The 13296-nt window shown below is 47.2% G+C and overlaps 1 protein-coding gene across 2 annotated transcripts in view; it reads right to left on the reverse strand.

Annotated features, from left to right (window-relative positions):
* The window catches only part of LOC140425576 (coagulation factor XIII A chain-like), a 140906-nt gene that overhangs the window by 13200 nt on the left and 114410 nt on the right, over window positions 1-13296 (reverse strand). For both annotated transcript variants that reach the window (XM_072510022.1, XM_072510024.1), the window contains exon 12: window positions 1806-2087. In XM_072510022.1, coding sequence (XP_072366123.1) covers window positions 1806-2087 — 282 coding nt within the window. The remainder of the gene's footprint in view (window positions 1-1805; window positions 2088-13296) is intronic.

The following is a 13296-nucleotide window of genomic DNA, read 5'->3' on the forward strand; positions in this document are numbered from 1 at the left end:
GAAGGAAATTGTTCATGGTAAGCTCGTTAGCAGAACTTCAGGTGCAGACGTGGATTGAGGTAAGGTGAGCGCCAGTGATGAGCTCCACGAGCATTATCAAACAAAAGTGGTTCCCAAGTCACAAAAAGAGATATGAGGACAGATGACCAAAAGCTTGGTCAATGAGGTACATTTTTAAGGAGCATCTTAAAAGGAGAGAAGCAGGTGTAGAAGCGGAGAGGTTTACAGAGGGAATTCCAGAACTTGGGATCTGGGCAATTGGGGACATGTCCACTGATGGAGAAGTTAAAATCGGGGATGTGAAAGAGGTCGGAATTGGAGGGGTGCAGTGATCTCAGAGGTCCTCAGGGCGAGAGGACGTTCCAGAGACAGGAAGGGATGAGAGCGCTATTTCCTCAAATATCCTCATCAGCAATGTGTGTGTGTGTGTGTGTGTGTGTGGGGGGGGGGGGGGGGGGGCTCTAGTTCAGCCAATTAAAGTTCAGTTTATAGCTTCAAACAGTGCCAGGTTACAGAGGTAGCTCATCAAGATTTTGAGATGTATGTGGAGGCACTAGGAACAGAAGTCAAGGTAAGGAGGAACTGATCCGGGGGCACTCAGGGCAGGAAGTCCCCTGAAGAAGGTGGCACACTCATTGTGGAGGGAAACAAGGCAGTCGCTACAACCTCCAGCACTCCAAGAGCTGTCTCGAGCATAGGGAAAGGTTCGATGATCTCACAAAGGTGGTCAAGATAAGTCAATCCATTTATCCTAACATGGGGATGATGAGAGAGTGAAAATGTTACTGGCTGAGTAATCCAGGCTAATGTTCCGGGAACATGAGCTCAAGTGCCACCATCTCCCCTTGACGTTCAATGGCATTACCATCCAACACAACTGGGCGAGCCATATAAATACTGTGGCTACGAGAGCAGGTCAGAGGCTGGAAATCCTTCGAGTAACTCACCTCTTGACTCTCCAAAGCCTGTTTACCATCTACAAGGCATAAGTAAGGAGTGTGTTGGAATACGCCCCACTTGCTTGGATGGCTGCGGCTCCAATATGACTCAAGAAGCTCAACATCAAGGGTGGCATGGTGGCGCAGTGGTTAGCACTGCTGCCTCATGGTGCTGAGGGTAGGAGATGGAGTGACTGCAAGTGTACTGCGATCAGAGTTCTTCTGAGAAACAATTAAACATTGCAATGAAGCATTTATTTGGCTTTGTGATCCCTCCTGATGTGTTGTCCGAGACTCCTTTGGGAATAAGAATCTCCATTCATACTAACGGCCAGATTGGACAAGGATTGTCTGCAGATCCAGGCATAAACAAGATGGTGCGTATGCAGAGAGCACTTTCCACGAAGGTTAATCTGACCATCACCCCTGGATAGCTCCGCCTTCTTCGAGAAGGGTGGGTTCCGATTGGGAGACCCATTGATGTCCAACAATAGCGCTGGGGCAAAATAATCCGAGGGGTCCTCACAAACCCTGGTGTGGATCAAAGTCTTCAGTCGAGAAAATGAACAAAATAACAGCTGTTAAAAAATGTGAAATAAAGATTCCGTGTTGTGCACCCACATCCTGGAAATCAACAACACCCACAATCGATTCCCTAGCTGTGTGGAAAAGCAATTTTTAATGGATGTCCTTTCAAAATTATGTCCTGTAGGTCAGAACATTGGAAAACACCATTCTGCGAAGCCCCGCTCCAAATACATACTTGTTGTTGTTTCCCCAATCCAAGCAGACCCGCACTCCCTACCCCAGGAACTTGGCCCCAATACACCCAGAGTGAGAAAATCTAGACCAGTGGGTCTTACTTACCCTTATGAGGCTCGACAGTCACTTTAATGGTCTTGTCCTTGATTTGGATTTTCGGGACACCTGTGTAGAAGACTACACTTCCGCTGAGATGTACGGTCATGCTTCGTTTCTCGCCACTGTTGTTTCTGAGCTCTATGCCAACATCGAAGTTGGCGCCCAGCAGTACCTTTTCAGGAACGTGCATGTCTAATGACCCATCCATTGTCACCCCCGTTACAGCTTGTTCCTTCTTAACGCCGTAGTGGATTGCTGCATCTTGCGCCATCTTGTCCTCCTGGCTGCCTGAAGAGGGTGGTAACAGAAAAGGAAAGGGGATAATTCTGCCCTCAGTTGGTTAGAAGTCAACTGAAGTCAGTGTACAAGCTCCAGTCTTGTGTTATTCTTTGGGAGGGCCGATTCGTGAAATGACCTCTCTTTCGCAGTGGTACACAGAACCATAACGACTATAGTGTGGATGTCAGATTTTGAGGCACGCCACATTGCAGAAAAGCGAATGGAAGGTACCCAAACTAGATTGGAAAATTAATTCTTTTATCCTATTTTTAGAGTTTCAAGACTTCCTACCCTTGTCACTCTATTCATGCAATATGCCTCTCCATGAATTCATGCTATGAAGTAATTCTCCTCACAGCTAAATTCAATTTAAATTAAAAATTTATTCTTGGACAATTAAAAATTCATTAACCCGGATTGTTTGAAAGTTACCATCTACAGATCATGATTCTAATGTGGCTGGTTTTCACGTTTTGGACAAATATTTCACTCCTTCAATTGTGTTTCTAAAAGCCTTTACTGCTGAGTGAAATATCCCACAATGATTCCTCATGGTGTTGTGCACCTTCCTCCCACTCTCTTGCCTTTGCTATATCTTTCACTGGCCGCGATTTAGGGGCCCTTTGGCGGTGGCCGCATTTCCCTGGCAATGCCAGCCTGGCAGTGCCATGGGGTGGGACCAGAGATGGGTCCCGAGGGCGGGGCGACGATGGGGCTGGAGATTGCCAGCGGTGATGGATGGGGGTAGTGGGGTGGGAGATTGATGGTGATGATTGATTATTGGGTTGGTGGGGGTGGGGGGGGGGGGGGGTGCTCCCGATGTCTGTTGGGGGCCTGGGAGGAGAGGCCTGTTCCTTAGCTTTAAGACTGGGGCACCCTTTAAAAACGGATGACCGATCTCTGTGGAGCCAGGCCTACTGACGTCTTTCCCCTCCTGTCCCCACTGCTCTCTTTGGACAAATGGCCATACGATGTGGGGTGAAAACCCGGCTGTTTCTCTGGGGAAAAATACACCAGTTTGCAGTCAGAACCTGACACCGCCATTTTGGAGGATCATTCTGCCCACTATCTATAAAAGAAACATCATCTTCACTTTCCATTCATATATTTTTCCAGCTTTAACAATTTGGAATTGCAGTCTTCATTCCTCCCCGTCTCCCCTTTCCTACAATTAGTGCTGAAAAAAACAAACGTGCTGTCAAAGCTTTTTGTCTTGCGGTCGTCAGGACAGATGCAAGAATGCCAAATTTCAAAGAGAGCAACAATTTATACTCTTTGAGGAAAGGGTGTTGATTGGTTGACAAGTCAACCCTAATTGGTCAGTGCAAAAGGAATATGTCCAGGCACCAGGCATTGTGCCATTTTTTGATTGAATCTAAACTATGGTGCATTCTCCATGGCAATGCCTTGACCTATCGGAGTTGACTAGCCAACCAACCAGTGCCCTTTCCTCACACAGTACAAATTGTTGCTCCCTTTGAAATTTGCTGTTCTTCCATCTGTCCCGATGAGTTCAAGGCAAGAATCTTCGACAGCATGTCTCTTTTTTTCAGCAACACTCAAGTTCTGTACCACCAAGCAACTATAATGTAATTTGGTACTTAGGAATTCAGTCAGTAAGATTTTAGTAGTTTTGACAGGATGGGTGGATAGATAGGCCGCGAAAATGGTGGGCGCGTGTCTGCTAATGCGAACTGGGCATGAGAAACGGTCCCTGTGTCGGAATGAGAGGCTTGACCCTATCCGATATTGGGCCTCAGACCTCACTTACATCAGATCGGCGAGCTGCAGGCCGCTGCTCGGTTTCCCAGGGCAACACGTTGGCAAGGACTATATGAATGTTAGGCCACTGCATTCTCAGTGGGAGTCCTTGGATAGTTCTTGTTTGAGGGGAGAGGTGATCGGGAGTGTGTGGGTGTTGTTGAGGGGATAATAGCGAGCATGGGGGAGGGAGCCATCTGGAGACACAAGGAACACGTCCAACCGTCATATTGTTAATTTTGGTGTCCATTTTAAGGCTGCAAAAGACATGGAGGATGATTGAATTTCCAGCCCAAAGCCCTCATAAATATCCCAGACAGGCAGTAAGTTTTTCTTTCTGAGGCAGCATAGAATAATGTTAGGACTTCTGTTACAATGTTTTGCATTTGCTGTTTGCTTAAAAATTAGACAAGGTTTAACTACATTGCAATTCTCATTAACATGACAAATTGGTACAGAGGAACCAATTTTATGTTTTTGAATTAAAGGTCATATTCATGCCAGTACTGGGAAAAATAAAACCTTTTTTTGGCAATTAATTGGAGTTAAGGAGAGGAAATATATGTATTGTGGACTCAACAGAATAAAAACGATGCAGATCATAAACAGCATTTAAATTAGAAACAGAATTTGTTTCCCTCCTGCCCATTATTGAGAAGCTGAGACCTGCATTTTCAAGAGTCCTTCAGCCTCATTTGTCCGCCCATTGTGCTGTTTTGTCCCCGGGCTATTTCGCACCCGACAGCCGAGCTGTAAATGTGACAGAGCTCCACACAGGGCCCCTCGGTGGCCTGAATTGATTTAGCAGATGTTAAACAAAGGCTACCACATCGGGGGAACAGAGATCGGACTCGGTCAGAGAGTACAGTAATGCACTTAGGGGTAAAGTGAAGTCAGCACATGCTCAAACAAGGGCCCGGATTTATGTCCTGACTCCCGCTCCCGAATGCAGGATTTCCTATTTATGCAGGGGCGGGACGGTGTGTTGGTCTCTGCCTTGCTCTATCCGGGTGGCTTTGATGTGTAGTGTTGATCAGAGAACAACAAGTCTTGTAAAGCAACAAAACTATTTCACTAAACAGTACTAACTGGATTTGACACTTATCCCTAGAAAACAAACAGTTGATCACACATAAACTATACTCACTGTACTCATCTACATCTAACCCACTAACATCATAAACTACTCTCTTGCTCTCTCACTATCTTCAGTCCTTCTAGCCAGCTCCTGCTCCCACCACCTACTCCAACCTTCTGTCCCACAAGGCTCTGCATCATCCTTTATATACTTCTGAGACTTGCTCCCTCGAGTGGCTCTCTGTGTACATTTTATTAACTCTTACTTTACTGGCATGTATAATAATACCACAGATGGGAGGGAAACAGCCTGGGGTCCGCGCACGCCTGATTTACAGAGGCAGCTGGTCGCCTAAATCACCCGCTGCCTCCAGAGAAGTGGAATTTTGGTCAGCCGCGAGTGTAAAACCTGGAGTGTGCAGATTAGACCAGGTGAGAGGAGGTCTGAACTCGGTGGATTCCCAATGGGGCTGTTGAATTAAACGTGATTGTGTATAAAAAGTGCTCAGACTCGTACTGGAACTGCTGAAGCTGTCAAATAACTGTCAAGGGATACTAGGTGAGTTGGCATGGATGGAGGAAGCGGTGGGTGTGGGTATTGGGTTGGCGTGAGTTGGCACCAAGTTGCTAGAGGGAATATAAAGGACCATGGCAATGTGGAGAGCATAGGCCATTGGGATAGGTAGAGAGGCATAGGCGGGCTTGAAATTGGGCATGGGGACCATGTTGGGCTGGTTAGGGGTGAGGGCTGTTTTTTTTTGTTTTAACCTGTCTTTAAAATTGAATGCGACAAAGTGGTGGAACAGAGAGGCAGGCCTTCTGCCCAGCCTGCCTTCGCACCTGGCAGTCTGGGGTCAGACTTCTAATCCAGCCTGCCAAATCCCCAAAGTGAAAACCGCAATGTCGGGCAGCCATTTCTAAAGCTCAGGTTCGCAGAGCTGAGTGTTCTCTCCCAGGGGTGAAAATCTGGGTCACCGCGTGACTTGGCGTCTGAACACTGCAATCCCGGCAATGAATGTTCAAATTTACAACAAATAAAGTGGTGCCCACCTCTGGCTTGGACTGTAAAGCTTCCGAGATGAGACTTTGCATGCTATGAGGGAACATTCAAAACGTCACGGGCTCCAGTGGCTCCATGATTATTCGATAGACGTGGTTAGTGTGGGTGACGACTCAGGTACTTTACTCTCAAAACCCCGAACAGTACCACTGCAGACAAGGTATTGGGTAGCTGTGCGGGGACAGGGGTGGACGGACCAGTGAATGTTTTCCTGCCCTGTTGAATGTCTCTGAATGAAATGAAAATGAAAATGAAAATCGCTTATTGTCACAAGTAGGCTTCAAATGAAGTTACTGTGAAAAGTCCCTAGTCGCCACATTCCGGCGCCTGTTCGGGGAGGCTGTTATGGGAATTGAACCATGCTGCTGGCCTGCTTTCAAAGCCAGCGATTTAGCCCTGTGCTAAACCAGCCCCTGTCAACCCAGAGGAACGAGAGTCCGGCCCAAGGAAGAGCTCCTTGACCCAGCTACTTCAGATAGGTCAGCAGATGAAACGGCTCACCATAAACCAGTTGCCCAGGTCTTAAAGTTGCTTGTTAAAAGATTAATGTCCTGAAAATGCACAACAATTTGCTGTTTAACATGTCTGTATAAATGCCTTTCCTCCATGACTTTTTGCAGGGGGATTTAACTCTTTAAATTTCAAGAGAACAGACAAAAGAATTTCCTGAGAATATCTCTCACTTTGTGCATTGCAAAACTTCAAGGCTGCGGGGTGAATTTTTGGGGGGGCACTGTATTCTCGCCCCCATCGGCCGAAAGATCCGTGGTCAGCCAACCTACCATAGACCTGGTTGCTCACTGTGTGTGCGTAGTCTTCACTTTCTCCCCGTGTCTGCGTGGGTTTCCTCCAGGTGCTCCGGTTTCCTCCCACAAGTCCCGAAAGACGTGCTTGTTAGGTGAATTGGACATTCTGAATTCTCCCTCTGTGTACCCGAATATGCGCCGGAATGTGGCAACTAGGAGATTTTCACAGTAACTTCATTGCAATGTAAGCCTACTTTTGACACTAATAAAGATTATTATTATTATTAGGCTGGGGCAGCCTTAACGGAGTGAGAGTGGAGCTTCGGTCCGTGCTTGGTAGGAAGCCCTACCCTCTAGAGCTGCCAGCCAATCAGATTTTTTGCTTCCGTCAGGACCAGAGATGGAAGCAGACAGGGAATTTCAGCCACCAGCCTAAGTGTTGGTTCACGAGCTCCAACCCATCCCTGGGCCATTTTCCGGAGCTAAGGTGGGAGGGGGAGGTGCCTATTGAGCTAATCGAAAGTCTATTGAGGGCTACTGATGGAAGCTAACTTTGATTTTCTATGCAGGTAGCAGGAGCTGCGTAAGCTGCCTGGAAGCGACCTCTCTTCAGCAGAGCAAGGAGCCAGTTCTACCCGTCCAGCCTCAAGGTTCCCCTTGCCTGTATGGGTTCAGAAGCAGTCAATAGCAGCATGGTAGCATTGTGGATAGCACAATTGCTTCATGCTTCACAGCTCCAGGGTCCCAGGTTCGATTCCGGCTAGGGCCACTGTCTGTGCGGAGTCTGCACATTCTCCCCATGTGTGCGTGGGTTTCCTCCGGGTGCTCAGGTTTCCTCCCACAGTCCAAAGATGTGCAGGTTAGGTGGATTGGCCATGATAAATTGTCCTTAGTGTCCAAAATTGCCCTTAGTGTTGGATGGGGTTACTGGGTTATGGGGAGAGGGTGGAAGTGTTGACCTTGGGTAGGGTGCTCTTTCCAAGAACCGGTGCAGACTCGATGGGCCGAATGGCCTCCTTCTGTACTGTAAATTCTATGATGAATTCTATGAAATGGTCACCTGGTTGAGGTTTATGCTGCACCCACCTTCACAGCTCCCCGTCCCACCACATCTCCCAACAATGGCAGCAAGGCTGCAACATCTGTTTTCTCAGAATGGTTGGAGAGGGGGTGTCTCCATTACGAAGCGCTCTGTCTCCCAATGACCTGCTATGGCATCCTGCTGCTGCTAGCAAGCTGCAAGGCCTCTGATTGGGTCTCCAGCTTTCAGAGCCCGGCCACTGTCCCTCATTGGACGGCGAGCCCGCCTTGTGTCATTTAGTGGCCAAATCAGGGAAAATCATCAGAGGGTGACTGTTTCCCACGCCGGGTGGGCTTCCACCCCTCGTTTGGGATGGGCACCGGGGGTTCAGAAGTCCACAGGGGAAAGAAATCCCACTCCCTGGCAAAACGCAGAGATGGAGAAAGATTACTCAATGAAATGCAGTGAAAGAATTATGGGGGTAGAATGACTCTGCCTGCCGTGAAGGAACGCTGCAGATACACATGATGAAACCTATGTTTACAGTGTCACTGTACAAAACAGAGAGAGCAACACTTCCCCCACAAGCGCACATTCAATTTGTGCAAATTACATGAAATCCCCAGCAGTATGACAAATTTGATTACAGTTTTAATAAACTGTCTGATGTGGCAGCAATATACATCACCAAGAAATGTCTAACTTCACCAAATTCTGACAAGCTATGTATAAATCCCAGGGTTCGATTATGCCATGTGACATTTTTTGCAGTATTAAATTTTCACTTGGTGCTTTAAAACTGACTTTATTGAGCACACATTGTGCTCATCTGTCTAACTCTCTGCACCTGCACCATAATGTTGCGCATTTCCCATTTACAGTATTTTCATTCTGTCGCTGTGTTGCAACTCTGCAGCACCATGGGCTGGGTAACTATCAGATAGAAACAGTGCAATACCTTATTTCCACACCTGTGCGGAATCGTGCACAGATCTGCCACACACTCAAACACAGTTGCATTTGTTGAATTTAAATGTTCTCTGATCCTAAATTTTGAGGCAATATAAATGTTGCACAAAGTAAGCTGTAACGTATACTTAAATTTGTCGCAAGTGTGTGAAGATCACTAGAACTAATCTTTAATCATTGCTTTTAAAAACCAGTGACTTTAAGCCTCAAACATTCCACTGCCCATGCTGATATAATTTCATTGCAAAGACTGGGGAAATGGGAGCTGCTTTTTCCAGTCAGTTCAGAAATGAACATCCATTAATCAGACCTACTATCGGCATTTGCACTGGAAATTGTAATAATTAGAAAGCCATTTCAGCACAACGCAATCTACAGGTGATCCAGGAGGTGTGTGTGTACAGGGCAAGAGATTGTGTGTCGCTTTAACCAATCTGATTGACGAATATTTACGCTATGCGCCCTCTGAATCAGGAAGTGTCAGTGGCTCATTTGTAATTAAGTTATGGACAGAAGGCTAGATACAGAAAAAGAATGAAAGATAGATGGAATCGAGAGAGGGATGAAAGAGACAAAAACAAAAAGTTTTAAATCATCAGCATTAATTAAATCTGAGCAAATGAGACTCCACACTTGTAAATATTCATGTTCAGCACCAGGCACGTTGTTTCGTAGCAATTCGGATTTGGTATGCTATGGTGGCACTCCAGTGCAATACTGAGGGAGAGTGCTGCACTGTTGGAGGTGCAGTCTTTTGGGCGAGACATTAAGCTGAGGCCCTATCTGCCTGCTCAGGTGAATGTAAAAGATCCCATGGCACTATTCCGAAGAAGAGCAGGAGAGTTATTCCCAGTGTCCTGGCCAATCAAGATGCCAAGAAAATCCCAAGATTATCCGATCGTTCTCACATTGCTTTTTCTGGGAGCTTGCTGAGCACACGTTGACTGCTGTATTTCCTACATTGTAAAAGTGACTGCACTTCGAAAGTACCTCATTGGCTGTGAATTGGTTTTTATAACCTTCGGATAAATTGTGTGCATTTGCCTGTCGTGGGATCTCCAAAGTTGCTGAAATTTTATAACCTTTCAGGGTCATTTCTGCTGCCCAGAAGTAGTTGGTTTATTTTTGTAACTATTAATATCATTTTAAATCATTTGTCTGTCTAGCTGCACTGATTTTATTTATGTATTCATGGAAAATATCAGTAAATGGATTTCAATCTCTCCCACAACCTCATACTTGGCAATGGCCAAGTCTTCATTGTTGTTGGTCCGGTGGTTGTGAAAACATTTTTTTCTTTAAAATTGACTGACACTAGAACAACCCAAAACTGATTATAAAATACTTACTGCCTTTCAGAAGGCTGCATGGAAATGTGACAAGTGAGGGGAAATAGAACAGAATTCCAGTGCGGAGGCGCCAACTGGGGGTAGGACTTTTCCTCTGGGGATCTGAGTCTGGCAGGTTCAAATGGTGGTCAAAAGCCCGCACTGTGTGGGGAACAGTCACTGTGATTTGATGGCCAGAGGGGGGTCTCGTCATCCAGTAAGGGTAGCAGGTGGGCTCTCAAAGCTAGCGGGACAGTCAGAGGCCTTCCAACTGGGGGGGGGGGGGAGCAGTAGGCCGTGATGGTAGGCCAGTGAGGGAGAGGGCCCTTCAAAATGGAGGCATCCTCCTCAAAATTATTTTGTATCAAAAATAAAAAATGCAACCCGGGTCACCACGCAGGGAGAAGAGGGATCCCCTCGAGAGGGTAGCCTGTCTGCTGCTGTATCCAGGGAGGCAGGGGGGTTGCGGCATTGGGAGGCTGCCTTCAGGCAGGTAAACTGTCCTTTGCTGCCTGTGGGGAACCTGGAGCCTGACTGGAAAATCCTAGTTGGCCTCCTTTAATTGGCCATAATAGACCCTTAACGAGTTGGGTCCGCTGCCCATGTGAGCCCTGGGTTCCCCCATCCCACATTCCTGAAAATGGATCCGAAGGCAGGCTGGAGCCAACAGAGTGGCACGCCCCCTCTGTCTCCGCTACCCACTCTGACAGCAACTGAACATCAAGCCCTAAGGGGTCTGTGATGGCGCCGTTAGTGGAAATGACGCAAAGTACGTTGCTGTGCTTGCTAAACCTTCTTTCACCTTGCAGAGTGAAACATCCATCATCCTCTGCTCACTGAGCATCCAGTTAGTTCACCAATGCTCTGATTTAAATACCTCATCCACGTGTTCAAATCCCTGTGTAGATTTACCCCTCACCATTTCTGTAACCTCCTCCAGCCGTACAACCGTCCAAAAGCCCTGTGTTCCTCCAGCATAAACATCCCATGCCTCCTCTACCTCCAGCATTGCCGGCTGTACAAGGCCCTAATTCTTGAATTCCTTCCCTCCCTCTCTCGCTCTCATCCTTAAGACCCTCCTTAAAACCTATCTCTTTATTCTTATAATTTCTTTGGCTCAGGGTAAACCTCTGCTTCCATCAAGCACCTTGGGACATATTGCTCTGCAAAAAGGTGCTATATAAATGCAAGCTGTTGTTGTTTCATTCCTGCTCTTCTTGGCAAGGAAGGACATTTGAAAAGGAATAAATATGTCACCTCCTTGTCTCCCTTCTGGGCCTGCTGCTCCTTGGCAATTGGTACTCCTGCAAGTTCAGCTGTAGGCAAGCATCTCACCAAAAAAGAGCTAAACCGGCATCAGAGGCTGAATGATGTAATCAGACCCTGATCAGTGCATTTACCTGTGGCGAGGGCCTGGCATGTTGCCCAAGGCCAGCCTGTTAAAGTGGCATAGTGTGCAAGTGCAGCTGGGAAAGGTGAGTGTCACACTGATATCAGACTTCAACCTCTCGCGTGGACCATGCTCACTGGCTGCAGGGAATGGAAGTTGGACCTTTTGTCGGTTCAGCTTCCCTTCTGATGGGATTTAGTCTAAAACAGCCTTTACCTCACCATTAGTTATGGTCAGACCGTGAGCTAGAATCAGAGAATGTTTACAGAAAAGATGGAGGGCATTCGGCGCATCCTATCCCTGCTAGCACTCTGCAAGAGCTACTCATCTAGTCCCACCACTTGCTCTTTCCCCATAATGTGCTAAATAATTTGGCCCTTCAGACACTTACCCCTTTTAAAAACCACAATTGAATCGGCCTCTACTGCACTCTCAGGTAGTGCATTCCAGATCCTAGAATCGCAGAATTTACAGAGCAGGAGGAGGCCCAACGAGTCTGCATCGGCTCTTGGAAAGAGCACCCTACCCAAGGTCAACACTCCACCCTATCCCCATAACCCAGTAACCCCACCCAACACTAACGGCAAATTTTGGACACTAAGGGCAATTTAGCTTCACCAATCCATCTAACCTGCACATCTTTGGACTGTGGGAGGAAACCGGAGCACCCGGAGGAAACCCACGCACACACGGGGAGAACGTGCAGACTCCGCACAGACAGTGACCCAAGCCGGGAATCGAACCTGGGACCCTGGAGCTGTGAAGCAATTGTGCTAACCACAATGCTACCGAGCTGCCCTAACCACTTGCTGCATTAAGTCGCTTCCCCTCAGGTCACCTTTGGTTCTTTGACCAACCAGGTTAAATCAGTGTCCTCTGGCAACAATGGGAAGCGATTCTCTCCGCCCAATGTGCCCAGACCTCTCCATGATTTTGAACACCTCTGTCAAAACTTCTCTCAACCTCTGCTTCTGCAAGGAGAAAAACTCCGCAAACTGAAGCGGCCTAAACTTTCTATCGGCCAGTCTATCGCAATGCGGCCACCCCTCCTGACTGAAGGTGGGTGGTTCACTTAACTGTCTGTCGCTTTGGGATGCTCTGGGACTGCCAAGACACGCTTGGTAGCGCTGCAACATTGGATTCCCAATCTTCTTGTCTACATGCCTTGTGTTCTCTGCCTCCTCTTGGGAGAATGGGACTGGGTTTTTGTCCTTCAGGCCTTGCCAGCCACTTAGTGAAGTTTCACTTGGTACCTTTGACTTTTATTGCTGTTCAGTCAACAGTAGCAAATTAATCTCTGGGTTGCTTTTGTAGGTTCAGAGGGTGGGTCAGTGCTCTGGGGATGGGGGGACGGAGGGGGAATTACTGGTACGCCCAGGCAGCGTGCTTCCAGAAATTGTGAAGGTATCCCATGCTTTCTGTCTTTTGAAACTAATGGACAGAAACCCCTAAGTATGAGTGCTTGATCTCTCTGCAATTGAAACGTCCCTGAAAGAAGTGTTAAATCACAGAACTATTACTGAAATATGTCAGTCTGAAGCTAGAAAAGGGATCTAAATATTCCAATTGTATTAAATCCAATGGCCTCACTATTAATCCCTCCTGCGCACCCCAAGGTGAGTGCGAGTGAGTTGAGGAGTGGTGGGTTGGCTTAAAGACTTGAACACAGCGATCATGAACCCAACATGCACATGCCTGCTGCCTTCTTATAGCAGTGGATAGTATGTTAGCCGAGTGTCCTGCCAGGGCGAGGCAGCCAGCTTCATTCACATATAACATTAGGTTCTCACAATACAATTAGGAACCTGATTTAAAACTAACCACTGCCTTGTGGGTTTCTCAGAAGTCAGGTGGGACGGCAGTCAG

Source organism: Scyliorhinus torazame, chromosome 6 (genome assembly GCF_047496885.1).
Source record: "Scyliorhinus torazame isolate Kashiwa2021f chromosome 6, sScyTor2.1, whole genome shotgun sequence".
NCBI classification, from domain to species: Eukaryota; Metazoa; Chordata; class Chondrichthyes; order Carcharhiniformes; family Scyliorhinidae; genus Scyliorhinus; species Scyliorhinus torazame.